This window comes from Doryrhamphus excisus, chromosome 6 (assembly GCF_030265055.1).
Source record: "Doryrhamphus excisus isolate RoL2022-K1 chromosome 6, RoL_Dexc_1.0, whole genome shotgun sequence".
Taxonomy (NCBI): domain Eukaryota; kingdom Metazoa; phylum Chordata; class Actinopteri; order Syngnathiformes; family Syngnathidae; genus Doryrhamphus; species Doryrhamphus excisus.
In genome coordinates, this window is record NC_080471.1 from 12587677 (window position 1) to 12603191 (window position 15515).

Genomic DNA, 15515 nt, shown 5'->3' on the forward strand with positions numbered 1-15515 from the left:
GTTAAGTTTCCTTAGCCTTCTGCTGGGTGGTCTTCTGGGTGTTGTTACTCCCAAGTCAAGACCCCCTCTAATGTGTTGGACTTGCCCAACAAAATCTCAATGTTTAAGGGCAGACTTTGCCTGTGCCACCGCTATGCTATTGAAGCATTTGGGTAGTCCAAGCCTCCTCCTCACTCACGCATTTACCACTTACCATTTATCACTCCAGCCGATTTGGGATAAGGTGACCTCCTACATGGAGAAGGGCCACATGAGTCCAGGCTTAGAAGAATATCATATGGTCAGATGAGAGCAAAATTGCGCTCTTTGATATTAACTTGAGGCAGAGAAATTCAGAATATGACCCCAACCATTCCATCTGTCAAACATGGAGTTAGAAACAGTAACTTGCAGCTTTTGAGCTGCAAAATGTATACAGGGAGACTTTACCGCATTGAGGGGCTGATAAACATGGCCATGTACCATTTAATGTTGGATGAAAACCTTCTGGTCTCAGCCAGAACACTAAAGTGGATGGTCTTCCAACACGAGAGTGACCCCAAAACATACGGCTAAGACAACAAAGGAGTGGATCAAAAAAGCACATTAAGATCCTGGAAATTAATTTAAAACTTATGTTTCATATTTTCCCTGGGTTTTTTGGTTGATATTCTGCCTCTCACTGTTAAAATAAAGTTTAAAATGTATTATGTATTCATGTCTTTGCAAAAGGGTTAACTTAAAATATCACCAAGTTTTTACTGAACTTAACAAGTACACCACCTCATACTGGGAGATTGCAAATTAAAGTACAGCAAACATATAAAATTATTGTTTTTATGATTTAATTTAAATCTTGCTGTTGTATTTACATATGTTTGCTTGCACTTTCAATTATTTAAATGTTAAAACACAAACTGTAATGTACAAATTTCCAACATAGTATTTTAAATGGATATTTCTCTTTAATGTTGACCTTTGTCTGATTCATTAACAGTTATGCGGTCATAAAGAGTATGACGTAGCATGTTTTGTTCATCATAACCACCGGGGGGCAGTGTCCACAAACAAAAACGACAAGACTCTATTTTGCACAAAATACCGGAGGTCGTTTTTATTTAATTCAGTTCGCCTGCCATTGTTTTGTCTCCTAGGATTTTGTTTCTGGTGCGAGTCTAATGTGCAATTAACACTCAATAAGACCACTTAAAAATAATGTAAATTAGTACTTGCTGCAGTATTTTAGAAAAGTAATTAATAGCACTAATGGTTTTACATTTTTGCTCAGAAAAATTTTCGTAAATTACCAGCAATGCTACTAATCTCCCCTCAGATTCGAATGTGTGCACGCGCGCTGGTTGTGAGTTCATTGGGCAGCCGCGCATGCGCGGTAGGAAAGCCCCGTTTCTTCGTCAATCCCGAAGGAACTGCGTTGCTGTTATATGTTGTATTTGAACGCGGGACGACGCAACAGCGTAATTTGTCGGTTATTTGATGGAAACTGGTGCCGCATTTTTTAGCCATCTACCACCATGTAATCATTTTTATACGAGCGAAGAGGACTTCCGCTGCGAAGGACAATTTCAACGCCGGTGGATGTCAGTTATGCTGTGGATGTGAGGTGAGGAGGTAGGTCGCCGTCTCCCGGGATAGTAAAGCTGAATTTACGATGACATATCAGCAACTATTTGTTAAAATAACAGTACTTTTAGGCTCCAATAGGTGTATTTAAAAAGAAAATCTCAAAATATAGGTACGCTGAGACGTTCGGGGGCCGACAGGGGGGCGGGTCTAGCTGTTGGGGCCATCTGCAAGACCCGCCTAGCTAAGGTTAGCATGCTGGCTAACGTAAAGTGACGGTAGTTGTCACTGTTCCCGGTAGCTATCCAACCGGCGTCACACCGGGCGAATATACCGGCGTTTATGGTGTTCATCCAGGGATGGAAGCTGGACGCGGACATGGTAAAGGCATCGATTAATTACACACATGGCTACATTTACAGTCGTCATATAATAGCAATGCTACATGCTAACAACGGGGGGCATCCTGTTTTAAAATACGCGACGTGACGTTTTGCTGGTTAGGCCGGACTGGATTAGCTTGTACAAGCTAACTAGCCTCTATGCTAGGAAGCTAACAAAGAGACCGATGCGCCGTGCTTTTATGTCTTTGAAATGTTTGTTTATTTTCGTCACATAAAGAACGACGACGTGTGGTGCATAACGACGACTGCTCTGTTGGTAGCATGACAGATTTGGAAGAACACTGCTGCTCTTTATTATTAGTATTGTACGTTTCACCATTACCGGTTATAGTCTGTGCTGAAAACAAGGTAAGCAACACTAATGGGCAACTAATTGTTGAACAATTAGCAAACCTTTTGCCAATGAGTCTGTATATAAACACGCGGCACACTATTGGGCAAACGCTCCTAAATGTCTGCACTGCCAGAAACAATATTTTATTCCCCTTGCGCAGCATTATGGTTAAGTGCTATTAGGGCGATTAATTCATTGCGATAATCTTAATTACACCTTCCCTCATTTGAGATCTTAACCGACGACTTGAAAGCAGCTGGTAACTAGTTAAACATGCCTCGACCTAATCTATTAATCGTGGCAATCTGGTGCTTTGGACGTTTGCTGTTCTGCACAAAATAAGTTACACGCATGCAGACTGAGGTTAATATTCAGGTGTTAAGACAGTCAATGTATGTCATTACACATTTGGATAGCCATGGCAAGCTTGCAAAGTGTACGTTATTGTAATTTTTTTTCTTGCAGTTGTTGCCAAAATGCACTGGAAAGCTGATGTATTTGTTTAATTGTTTAGACACACCTCCAATTTGAGATCTTCAACAACAAGCAGCAAGCAGCTGTCAACAAGTTTAATGCGCCTCTACCAAAGCTGTGCTCCAATCTGGTGCATTGGATGTTGATTTTTTTTTACCTAAATAAAACAAAATAAGGTGTTTGCATATGGAATGAGGTTAAAATTCAAATATCAGTTAGGATTAACATTACTGTTTTAAATTGGTAGTAAGGTCAAGTTTCCAAATGTTTATTGTTGCTGGGGTTGTGTGCAGTGGTTGTCAGAATGCACTGGATCATATTGCGAGCTGTTTATAGTATTTTGTCAATTTATATTCTTTCATTAGACATGGCTGTAAATGACATTTGTTGCACCCCCATGGGTACCCAGATACTCTAAAGGTTTATTATTGTTGGACAAATGGTCAATGGCTTATGGCAGTGCTTCTGCCTGTGGCAGTACTTCTCAAATAGTAGGGCAGGCCCCCCTGGGGGAAGCGGTGAACTGTTGGCAGGGCGTGAGAGGCAAGGGAGCTTACAATGTTATTGTAGACCTGCCAACATATGATTTTTTTTTTGTACTCAGCATGCATTTGACCCTGAATACATTTGTATTTTTTGGATTTGTATTAGTTATCGTGTTAATGGAAAATTCCTTTAACGACACACACATATATATTCCATGTGCGATTAGGCTGATCATGATAAAACATTTAACTGGATGATACTTGTCTGGGAATAGTGAGGTTGAACTACCGCTGAATATCCAACTGCCAAAGTGAAACTAACTGCGTCGGAGACTGATTTCCAATGTCAACATGAAACTGATTTAACCAATGTGCAGAGTGAACACTCTTGCCAGCCAATGGCGGGGCACATATACCATCATTCACATAACATCATTCACAATCACATACAGACCTATGGACAATTGGCAGTCTGCAATTAACCTAGCATGCATGTTTTGGGAATGTGGGAGGAAACCAGAGTACCCGGAGAAAACCCATCAAGGCACAGAGAACATGCAAACTCTGCACAGAGATACCCAAGGTCGAGATTCGAACCCAGGACTTCCACACTGTGTGTGAAGGTTTTATTGAAGTGGTTTTGTGAGCACATGGTTCAAGCTCACATAGGAGTTGGTTAATATTAAGCATTACAAGGTGGTAGTGTATTGTCCATCTTTTCCTCCTATTGTGTTGCTGTGTGTGTGTATGTGTGTACTTTTATCCGGTTCCATTTGCATTAAAAAGCAATAGCATAGGAAACACAGTAAGGAGTAGAGAAGTTGGTTTATGCAAACAAATGCCTACTGTCATGTCACAAAAAAATAACAAGCACTGTTCTGATATTTGTTTCACATATTGTTGACATGTTTTTTTTTTAATCTTACTGTTATGTTTTGTGTTCTCTTGCAGTGAATTTGGACAGCAGAAAATTAGGATTGTTTTACCAGTTGCTCTTAGCGCGAAGGATTGGCATCTATAAGAAGGCTGATTGTTCCCTTCAGCAAATCCTTATGATTGAGAGACACTGCAACCTGTGTGTTACAGAATGGATGTCGTGGACTTAGAGATTTGCATACCAACATCAGTACTCTGTGTTCTGCTGTGGTGTGTACAAAAGAACACCTCCCATCCACCTCCAATTTCTGCACCATGTGTATAAAGACCAACTTTCAACTACAAGGGAAGGACATTTGAGACACGTTCTTTTTTAGATCCCAGATACTGCTTATATAAGCCTATAGCCGACATGGAAGTCTTTTTATTCTAATTTTCAGATCTAGTCTCCCTGTACTTTTTTTTTTGTGTGGGATGTCGGAAAAGCCTGATGACAAAATGGTGAAGTTCCTGGCTCCCCCTGCGAAGAGTGGAAACGGTCCCAGTTCTGGGTCAGACTCCATGGTCAATGAATCCCGCCAGACAGAAGTGAGACGGCGGCATCACACCATGGAGCGTGACCGCTGTAACCCAGAGCACCGCTTCTTCCGTCGCAGCGTCATCAGTGACTCCAATGCCACAGCACTGGCCCTCCCTCTACCCAGCAGGATCCCCATACCTGCTGCTCAGCGCATCCAACCACGTGAAGCGGCTGCGCAGCGGCAGCAGGCCATCACCGTCCGCCCTCCACAGATTGAACCAAGTTTGTCTCGTAAGGACGAGTCCTCCGAGTCTCTGGAAGGGGGAGAGCGGAAAGACCCCGAAATTGCCAAGGTGAACGTAGTGCCTCTTGAACAGGTGTCTGCCATCGCACACGATGTCTGTGAGGCCGAGGTGGTGGTGGAAACCCACTCCACACCACACTTGAGTCAAACTGAACCAGACCACTCCGTCGAGGCAAAGGTACCACACGAAGGAGAGGGTGAGGAAGAGGACAAGGACGCCGCCAAAGCTCGTGCTGAAGCGGAGCAGAGGGAAGCAGAGAAAAAAGTGCAGGAGGACATTGAGGAAGCCGAGACAAAAGCTGTGGGGACCTCGCCAGATGGACGTTTCCTGAAGTTTGACATTGAAATCGGACGTGGATCTTTTAAGACGGTCTACAAGGGCCTGGATACGGAAACCACAGTGGAGGTGGCTTGGTGTGAGTTGCAGGTAAGTCTTAAGTCTTAAATCTTTATCACAGGCACATTATCACTGATGGAGGACGTGTTAATCATCTTTTAATTTTTCTCGATTTTATATCGTACGCCTAACCTCCAAAGTTAGCCACAAACGTTTTTGTGATGCTTACCAGTGATGGCCAAAATATATGTGATGCTGATCATTGAACCTGAAATTAAACCTATTCCAGTTGGATGTCCAACAACTTCACAATACAAACAAAAAACATAGAAATTAGGGATGGTTAGTTGACTACATTTCTGTAATTGGAATTTGATTGGGCAATTAAATATAGATTTAATAGATTTTAATGCCCATTCCTGATGGAAATAGCAGAAGAGTTTAAGTCTCGCAATACATCACCTGATGGTCTCGCAAGACATCACCTGGTGTTTTTTTTTTTTTTTTTTTGCCGCTTTCCAGTTGTTGGTTCTCCCAAGTTGTACAACCTAGTAAGCAGTGAACATATGTAGTAAATTGTGTACTGGTAACTAAGGCTGCAACTAATTATCCATTATCCAATTTACAGCTATCTTGGTATGTGTTTAATCCTTTGATTTAAACATGGAAATATCCTCTGGTTTCAGCCTCTTAAATGTGAATATTTAAAAATTTCTTAAGTCATCAATGAAAGCAGACCTTTTGCTCCATGATCACACACATTAGTTTTGTCTTCGGAAAACAATTATGTGTCTTTTCTGATATGTTGCAAACCAAACCACTAACTGTCTTTAGTTTATATTGATTTGGTAATAACCATCTTCAGATTATTCGACTAAGAAAATAATTTAGTTGCAGCCCTAGTTATAACCATGTCATAGGAACTTTCCGAATTAAAAAAAAAACCAAAAAAGATACGTGATATTACAATGCAGTTCGTATGCACACGATTATTCATCACTATATTTCTATACGTCACTATACTAGTGCTCCTCTGCCCACATTTTACACACGCATTTAAAACGTTCCATCATGATGATGGTGATATTTAACTGCTGTCAGCTACAGTAATGCTCTGTCTATTGATTAATTGATTGCTTCTCTTGAGTAAACAGCATCTTGGAATCAGCGAGTGTGGATGTTATTTTTATTTTAAATGTATGAATGAGGCAGACATGCTGTTTTTGTTTTTTCGTCTTCTTTCATTAAAGGGGAGCTGTTATGATTTTTCCACTTTTCTGACCGATAAATGTAGGGTTGGGCAATTATTATTTCACATTTTTATTATTATTATATTAGTATTTTCACATCCCAGTTTAGTCTTCCAATGATAAGAAAATGACTTATACTGGTATAAATGATGAACGTAAACAAGCAGAGTTGCGCGCAGTGGCGGCCTTTGATACATAAGATGAATGAAATGCTGAAGAGAAATGTTCCATTTGTGTGGCGGACCGTTCTCACTCAAAACATGAACCCGTCTTGCACCGAACTAAACGTGTTGAACTGGCGATAAACGCCGGCGAAGGTTGCTGGCACCTCTGAGTGGGAGTGGAAACTACCGGGGTTAGCTTCATTTACCATGCTAGTGTGGTTGCTTACGTGCCTTGGGCTAGATGAGCATATCTTCACAGCTTTAATGTAAAGGGTGTTTCACAATGTGGGATGACAGTGTGCAGGTTCTAAGTGAAGGCGTGAAGCACCCAACTTGTGATAGACATTCTCAATATACAGAGGACATACTAGCGGCCTTCCACATAAAACCGCTGTTTGCTGGCAAACAATAAACGAGTTACTACATCTTCCTTAATCACAAGCACAGGCATTACAGTTTGTTGAAGATGTGTAGCAATGTGTGCAGAGGCTGACATCCCATTATGAAAGTTATGAAAGCCAATTTGTAACCAATTATATATGCTTTACAATTTGAGTGTATTTCATTATATGGGTTATGTTTTATAGTTTTTTATACAACAGACTGCTGAATTAAAATTTTATATCGCTTTCGTTTAGAAAACGTTTAGTTTTCGTTTATATCGTTTAGAATGTTGTATTGTTGATAATGAGGTTTTTGCATGTGGAAGTAAGCTCTGAAAGAAGTTTGGCAGGATGCTCTTTCAGAGTTTTTTTCCTAACAGTGGCTCTCTGTGATGTCACAGAGTGCTGGGCTTCCTTATGTGCAGTGTAGCATATATAGGAAGTAAAATAACAGATTCCTAATTCCTAATGAGGCAAACATGGGCCAGTATTCAGCTGAACGAGCCGACAAACTGAATCTCTACGCCATTTCAAGATTACTTGGCTGTGAGTCAGAAGAGCAAGCAGTCAGTAACAATTTATTGGTGTCCGAGCTGGTGTTTATTTTGCATGTAAGGGAACAAAAGTGGTTGTCTGTAGCATTATAAAGTGTGCATACAGTGAGTGGGCTGGGTTGTATGTGAAAAGCACATTTAAAAAAAGATAAATTTCCATTTATCACCAACTCCTATACCATTATGGAATAGATGCAGATTCTGGAAGATCTGGAAAGCTTTCTGTGCTGGTTATTGTGTGTAGCTGCTCTATAGGAGTCCACAACTCAATACAAAGGGCTGAAAAATTAGCATAATAGGTCCCTTCAACAATTTTAAAAAGTGTGCTCTACTTCAATAAAAGTACGTCACAAACGGTTGCAGCTTCCCTTACGCCCTGAAAAACTGATTTTCTGGAGCATTCTTTGTAGTGTTTTATGCTGACCCCAGACTTGTTTATTTTCTCACTAGGAATTAAACTGCAGTTCATTTTGCATTCAAACACAAGGTTTGGAATTTTGTGTTTCTCAAACCACTGTACCTCTCTGTCGTCTTCTGATGCCTCACACTTGCTGCCCCAGACAATCCAGTTCTATTTAAAACAAAACAAAAACCTAAAATAAATCAAGTAGTCCAATAGTAATTTGCTATAATGGCATGGAGCCAAGACTATTTCCTTTGACAGTTACCTGAGCAACAGCCTCTGTCACTTCCCCCTCGGACTTGCATTTCCTTTTTTCATTGTTTCACATGGTGTGCAGCAAAAGAACACCTGACATTTCCCTTGTGTTGGTCTCAGAATCCTGGGAAATTGGTCAAAACGGGATATTATCCAACAGATTGTGCACTGAATGCTTCTTTGACTAAAAGTCATGTGGAATCACTGGACTGCAGCCAAGGTTCGACTTGTTGCCCTGATAATTGCTCATGATTGTAATTTCCCATACTGATTTACTAACGGACAAACTCCATGTTGAAATATGTTATGAATTAATAATAATACTTTATGTTGATTTGGCTATAGGTGTTTAATATAGGTGTTTAATCTCATAAAAATATTCTGGCCCCCAGGAACTTATAATAAGCCTGTTAATGTAATTGCTGTCTTTTTAAGTGAACTGGCATTTTGAAATAGATTCAGACCAAATTAACAGAAGCAAAATGTGATGGGTATGTTTTTAAAAAGTAGCTTTCTGCTCCGTGTCCAGCTGAGGCAGCTATATAGCCCTCAGCAAGGTTTGACCTCACTCACCACATGATTGTTTGCTTTTCCTGTCACGCTCTCAGCGTCGTCATGAGAGAGAGCAACGGCAGCAGTAGATATACAAGCACAGCTTCACATGCGCACTTCAGAACAATGTGAAGATTACAGGCACGTGCCCCTCCCCCTCCACACACACACACACACACACACACACACACACACACAGCAGCGACAGCGCGCATGCCCAGTGCGTTCATTCTCTGGATGCTTGTGTGAATGTAAAATGGGTCACATTCCTGACAGAAGAATCTCCTGTGTAAAGCACAGCAGGCTGGCTTGCCAAGGCCTGTTTCTGTGCTATCACACCGCCTCACACGCTTGTTTTTTTCTTTAGCACGAATGCCTTCTAGGTTACAGTTCCTACATTATGATTTGTATACGTGACTGCATTGGGGCTGCAACGATTTGGGTAATTTGAATACCTCGATTACAAAACTAGTCAAGATCTTTTTTTATGTTTTGAAGAATCTCTATATGAACGGCCCTATCATGTTAACATTTATGGAATCACAAAATTCACTGATTAACAGAACCTACTGTTTAGATCTTGAAGAAATTGACCGAATGTGAAATGAATGCTGTCATTGTGAGGAGAAGGAACATTGATTTGGGGAAGTATTTCCCAGGCAGACCTGCTGAATAGTGGTGGAATCCCATCACAAACACTAACCCACACCCGCCTGAACTAAACATGTCAATATGGCAACCTGAAAACTGGCGAAAGTTGGCAAAAAACTTTCTTGAAGCATGAATGAGCTAGCCCGGTTAGTTTTAGCAGAGCGTGGCTGTGTGTGCGACTCAGGCTGTATTGTTTGATCACTTTAATGTAATTTTAATGTAAAATCTGTTACGATGCCCACTGTCTAGAGCCGCAACAATTAATCTGTGATTTTGATAATCAATTATTTTTAAAATGTACCCTAAATATCCTGATTTTAGCCACTCAAGTGACTTCTTTTTGAATATTTTCAGTCATCCATGAGAACAGACCTATTTTGTGTTTCAGGCTAAACAAGATAGTCACACACATCAGCTTGCAATCAACATTTTTGGCTCTTTCTGATACCTTACAAAGCAAACCTGCAGACATGTGTGGGTAGGGTGTGCATACATTCCTCCGCAAACATTTATGCGCAACTTTTATCATGCGTATATACAGAACCTAGTGGTAAAACTGAAATTACAAAAGGCTATGGCTGTGCCTGTCCAGCGCATCCCATATAATCTTGCTATGCGCTTCACAACTTGACCATAAAGGGATAGGCTCCAGCATGCCCGCGACCCTTGTGAGGATAAGCGGTACAGAAGATGGATGGAAGAGTGCACTCATGTTCTTAAAGAATTGCTACCAAGAGGTGGAAATTAGAAATTTGTATTTTTTTTTAAATCTGATCGATTAATCAAATAATCCTCGGATTAATCGGTTATTAACATAATCTTTGGTTGCGGCCCTACCATTGACGTCATGCAAGTACTGAGTGAAGTAAGGACAATCTTTTACCAAGATTGTCTTTAGCACTGAGGGAAGTAGACTCTCTGTTGGTAAAATTAGTGTAAAAGGTAAAAAACTGAATTCTAAAAAAAATGTAAATGGGGAAAAAAAATGAATTTGGGGGGAAATGGTTTCAATGGGCCCTTTTTAGGCAGCAGGACCTCCAAATCTAACCCACTTTTTCATGTATTGATTATTTTTATGCTGATTAATTGTACTGTAGTGTTGATATGCATTTACCTTTAATCATAATCAGGTTTGTGTCATGTGCTTGATGTGTACTGAAACATGGACATGGAAACATGACACTCTAAATGCCTGGTGTTCAACTAGTCTTCATCGCTGGAGGCTTTCCAGCTATACGAGAAGCTAAAATCCCCTCACATGGTGGTTAAAGCTGTCCCATGATTACCCCAAGTCATTTTTCATTTCCTTAGACATGCGTACATCCTGATATTTATGCAGATATCGCAACACACTTGTAAGCATACAATCAACTTCCAAGTTTGTTGTTGTTGTTTTTAAGATTTCAAGCAATAACATTAATTCAAACATTGCATTAACTGGATGAAACTTATTTTATAGTTGTCTTACATCTTATAGTTAATTGAATCCTTTTTTTTATGCTGTAATTGGTGATGCAGAAATCAATCAGCTTGATATATTCGCTGCCCTGGTGCCACCAGGAAGCTGCAGCCGAGTGCACATATGCTAATGTAACAAGTCTAACAGGTTTTTGATCTGAGAGCCTTTGGAATTGTCTTTTAAAAGAAAACGGTCAAGGGGCAACACAGGCAGGCGTGTCAGGTGTTTAATGCTCATTACACACAACAGTTGGTGACAGTTATGCTATGCTTTGCCTGGAGTAGTGACACGACTAAGTATGTTATAACCCAAACGACAGGCCAATTAATGTTCTCTTATGTCCAAAGGCACCTAGATATCTAAGGGAGACTTAAGATCCTGAAAATCAGTACATTTTAGAGGAGGTGGGAGGCAGCAGCTTGAGAAAATATGTCAAAGGCTAAATTATTTTGTTGTTCCAATGGTCTGGGGTGAGCGGAAGGCTCCACACAATTTGCTCCAGAAAATCAATCTTTTGGTGTGGAGTGGAGGCCCTCCAATGTGTTAAGTTCTCTGCAGGGAGGATCACTCTGCCACTTTGAAAAACCCATTTCGTAGGCCGAAAGGAATGTTGTCGTAACTATTTGGTAGTTTCCATACTCGTGTATTCTTCCTCAAACTGCTAATAACTTAGTTTTTCCAAAAATTGCACAACTCCATCTTTCTTAACCCATTGAGTTGTGTTGGATTTGCACAGTAAGTAGGTCAACCAAGTCAGGAGGTGTACAAGTTGGGGGATTCCCTTCTCTTCCCCTCTTCCCCACCCTCCCTCTCATCCGTCTTGACTCATGTCCTTTTCTACCCTGTAGTTGCCAGGAAGAAGAAAACCCCCAGGCATCCCCTGGAGATGTCTATAGCTGCCTGTCCAGCTGGTTGCTTGCATCCGTCCATACATGTTATATGACCCAGTGGCTTCTCTCATTTATACTCTTCCATTTGCCTGTTAAATGTGACATGTTATAGAAGACAGAAGTACAGACCTCTTTAGGTCAAACACACCTGTCAGTAAAGTGTCAACATAAGCTAATGACAGTTAACATTAAGATGTAAAACAAGGAATCATGGTGCCTCACAATAAGCTCCAACAGCATTTTGCTGTCTTTTCCCACATTTTAGCAGCAGGCAGTGCGACAAATGAAGTACTCGACTTGCTTCACACTGCATTACCCACGAATTTGAAACCCACTTGCAATCCAGCAATTCTTGAATGGAACCCACTGTGCTAATTTTTTACGCTTTGTATTGGGTTGTGGACTCCTACAGAGCAGCTACACAGGATAACCCACACAGAAAGCTTTCTAGATCGTCCAGGTTCTGCACCTCTTTTGCTGTATTTCAATTTATTTCCTGCTTTCGACCCTAAACGGTCAGTTTAATTTACTCCACCCCCAGCCCTTCTCTAGGTATGGTCACTTGGCTGTGATCACACTCTCAAGCGCTCCTGAAAACTTCCGGATGCGTAGCTCCGGGGTTTACGAACAATACTATAATTTGTTGTGGCGTTTGTTTGCAGGGTGTGAAGCGTCACTTCACACTCTGCAAACGTGTGGCACTTTAAACTCACAGCGGGAAGTACTAACATCTTCTGTTCTAGTCCACCCAGCCCATCGCTTTGATAACTGTAAAAACAAGTTTATCTTTAATATTGGACAATAAAACAATCTTTGCTGACTGAGGTTTTAATGAAAAGCAGTTTATAATGTGCCTCACGCATTGTTTTTTAAATAAATATTAATATGGATCACACTTGTAAAAATAAGCTAAACACTGCCTGACATTAAAACGAGTGTTTTCATGGGATGCCAGTGCAATTTGAATGCTAACGTTTTGAATCATTACACCATCATTTTCACTGTGATATTTAACTGCCAATCCACATTACAACACGTTTGGTTGCGTTGACACTAAAGGTGTGCCATGATTAGTTTCCATCACTGCCCCCTGATAAGCACATGTAATAATAATGTCACAGTGCCAGTTGTGAAATGACCTTGATTCGTCATGTTGTCGACAGTTTGACAGACGGTTGCACTAATCTTTGACCTCATTGCCATGTGCCACCCATGACGTACATTATACACATGCAATAACCCAGTAATATTTTAGGATTAAACCCTCCAACATGGTGTCTTAGCCACATCTCTGCTAATGTTGCCCTCAGGGCTGTACCCAATCTAGCCCTCGGTGTCAGTCTGAGAGCAGGAACCTGACAGAGCCATCCCTCAATGTGATAGTTTTTTTCCACTTATCTATTTTTAGGGTTGTTGGGTTATTTATGATGGCTTTTGCCTAGAAGCATTTTTCTCTTCTGCTATACAGCTCGACCGTTCTCCTAAGCGGGCATTCACAGGAGTTTTAAGTAGCACAAATATCTGAATAGTAGGATAGCTTGTTTTCAAATAATCACACCATTTGTATAAGTGGTCCACTTTAAGGCTACACTGATAAACAATTCGGATTTTGTCACAAAATCATTTGATTAAATTCAATAACATTTTACTGCACTTAGTGTGCTGATAGACAAAACATAGTCATTAATTGGGCAGCTTGGGCTTATTTTGCAACCCTGATCCTGTGTGTGCTGTGGGTGTTTGACATGGCTTGTCATCGCATGGTGTGCAGAACAAGAAAGAGGAACCGCTTTTCCCCAAGATAAACACTGTGAAAAGTAGGTCAGTGGGTCAAAGTACACATTATTAGTCAGCGTCAATTCTGACCTGCAGATTTTTACAAATGGCTCATTATTTTTTTTGCTTTTATTTATTTTTGCTTTGAAGTACCAAAGGCAGAAGCGAAGAGATGAATCAGAGTTGAAAGTTTTCTGTTTCACACACATAGGTCAAAGCTCATTCGCCACTCACTCGTGGTTTGAATTTCCTGGACAGCCTGGCCATTTGCCAGGTCTCTTGGGATATTCGGGGGAGGTCCTTGGCTGTGGGTACTCAGTGGGCCTGTCTTGCTGGTCTATGTTTCTTCCTCTAAAGTTCTGCTATGTTGTAAATGTAGGTCACGCCAGGAATTAGTCGAGAAATTTGAGAAGGGCGGTTATACACATTCCAGATTTTTTGGTGCACTGCCGACCCTCAACATCCCAAAGCCAGTAGTATTGTTAGCTTCTATTTATGTGGTGAGAAATTTATGAAGGCTAGATCCTACAAAAGACATTGAGCTTTTATTCATATTATCAAATGCTATCAGATTGCTTGTTTGTCCAACTCTTGCATTGGTGTGAATGTAGGCCTTGGTGAGTTATTTCCTTTGTAGCTTTGCCATACAATTCATTCTCATGCCTTACCATTATTGTTACTGTGGAGAATAACTTGCATTCCAGTGCTGTAAATAACATACAAAATCAATGTAGGCCATACACTGATTTGGCCTACTCATAGTGGTGGTGATGCTTTTTTTAAACTTACTACATACAGTAAGGTTTGTGGTTTGTGCCAGAATATTTTTAAGAATATGTAAATTGAAAATTGGTTGATTCATTCTTTTATGCCTCTTGTTTTGTCGCAATCCTGTGGTACAGCTCTCATTTTGGTTAGTGTGGAATCCAAGACAAAACCCAACACATTCCTTTTGGTTCAGTGTCTTTTAGCCACATTCTTTTTTCACTACTGGCCTATTATATTACACCAAACTAATGTAGGCTTTGTTACATTTTAGTTTAGTTTTGTGACATTTTAGCAAGCCATCACTGGATTAATACCGCGTTCAACAGCAGTAAATGGCGAATTAAACATTTCTTTCTGGATTGTACATTTGTGTGAAAATAGGACACATGTACCTTTTCTACAAAAAATGTAAGGGGGGAGCTTCATCCCGCAGACAGCACGCAAAGCCCTAGGAAGAAAACTGGAATGCAAATTATTGTGTGCACGCCGAAAAACCAGCTCGCAAGGGTAACACAGGGGAGGTAACACATCTGGAGTTTAAAAGTACATTGGCCGCCACAGCGGCGGCTCCTCCCACAGCCAAACTCCGTGGACGTACGGCGAGATGGCATGAATGCCTCTGACCCGGCCAATGCGAGCGGCTTCTCCTGCTGTATAATGGAATGGAATGGCCTTTATTGTCATTATACAAGATGTACAACGACATTGGAGAGCTTCTCCTTTCAGTGCAGTAGTCAAGTTAAAAAAAAAAAGTATATAAAAGTAGAGTAAAAAAGACAATTTAACAAGATATATACAAGATTTATATAAGATATCCAAAATATACACATAGTATTGCACAGGAGCATATGCAGGAGCAGACATATTGCAGATATATTAATTTTAGTGCAATGATAAATAGGTCATAGTGACTGGTGTATATAGATGAGTAAAGTCACATATGAGTAATCTGTACATATTTGCAGAGCCTGTGTTTGTAGTAACACGGACATCGGGATGTAACTCTCCACAGACACACTAACACACTGAATTTAGACAAAAGTCATAGCCAAATATGTGTGCACGGTTTCATGAAAATGTAAATGATATTGGAAAATAGCTGCTGACATAAAATGG

At 40.5% G+C, this 15515-nt stretch overlaps 1 protein-coding gene across 7 annotated transcripts in view; it reads left to right on the forward strand.

Annotated features, from left to right (window-relative positions):
* The first annotated feature begins 1350 nt into the window (after positions 1 to 1350).
* Positions 1351 to 15515, forward strand: part of LOC131131043 (serine/threonine-protein kinase WNK1-like) — a 30252-nt gene continuing 16087 nt past the window's right edge. For 2 of the 7 annotated variants that reach the window (XM_058075335.1, XM_058075340.1), the window contains exons 1-2: positions 1351 to 1608; positions 4209 to 5384. In XM_058075335.1, coding sequence (XP_057931318.1) covers positions 4608 to 5384 — 777 coding nt within the window. In that variant the 5' untranslated portion in view covers positions 1351 to 1608; positions 4209 to 4607. Of the gene's footprint in view, positions 1609 to 1783; positions 1942 to 2060; positions 2313 to 4208; positions 5385 to 15515 lie in introns of those variants that run through there. The other 5 variants (XM_058075341.1, XM_058075342.1, XM_058075336.1 and 2 more) reach the window with 4 other exon arrangements.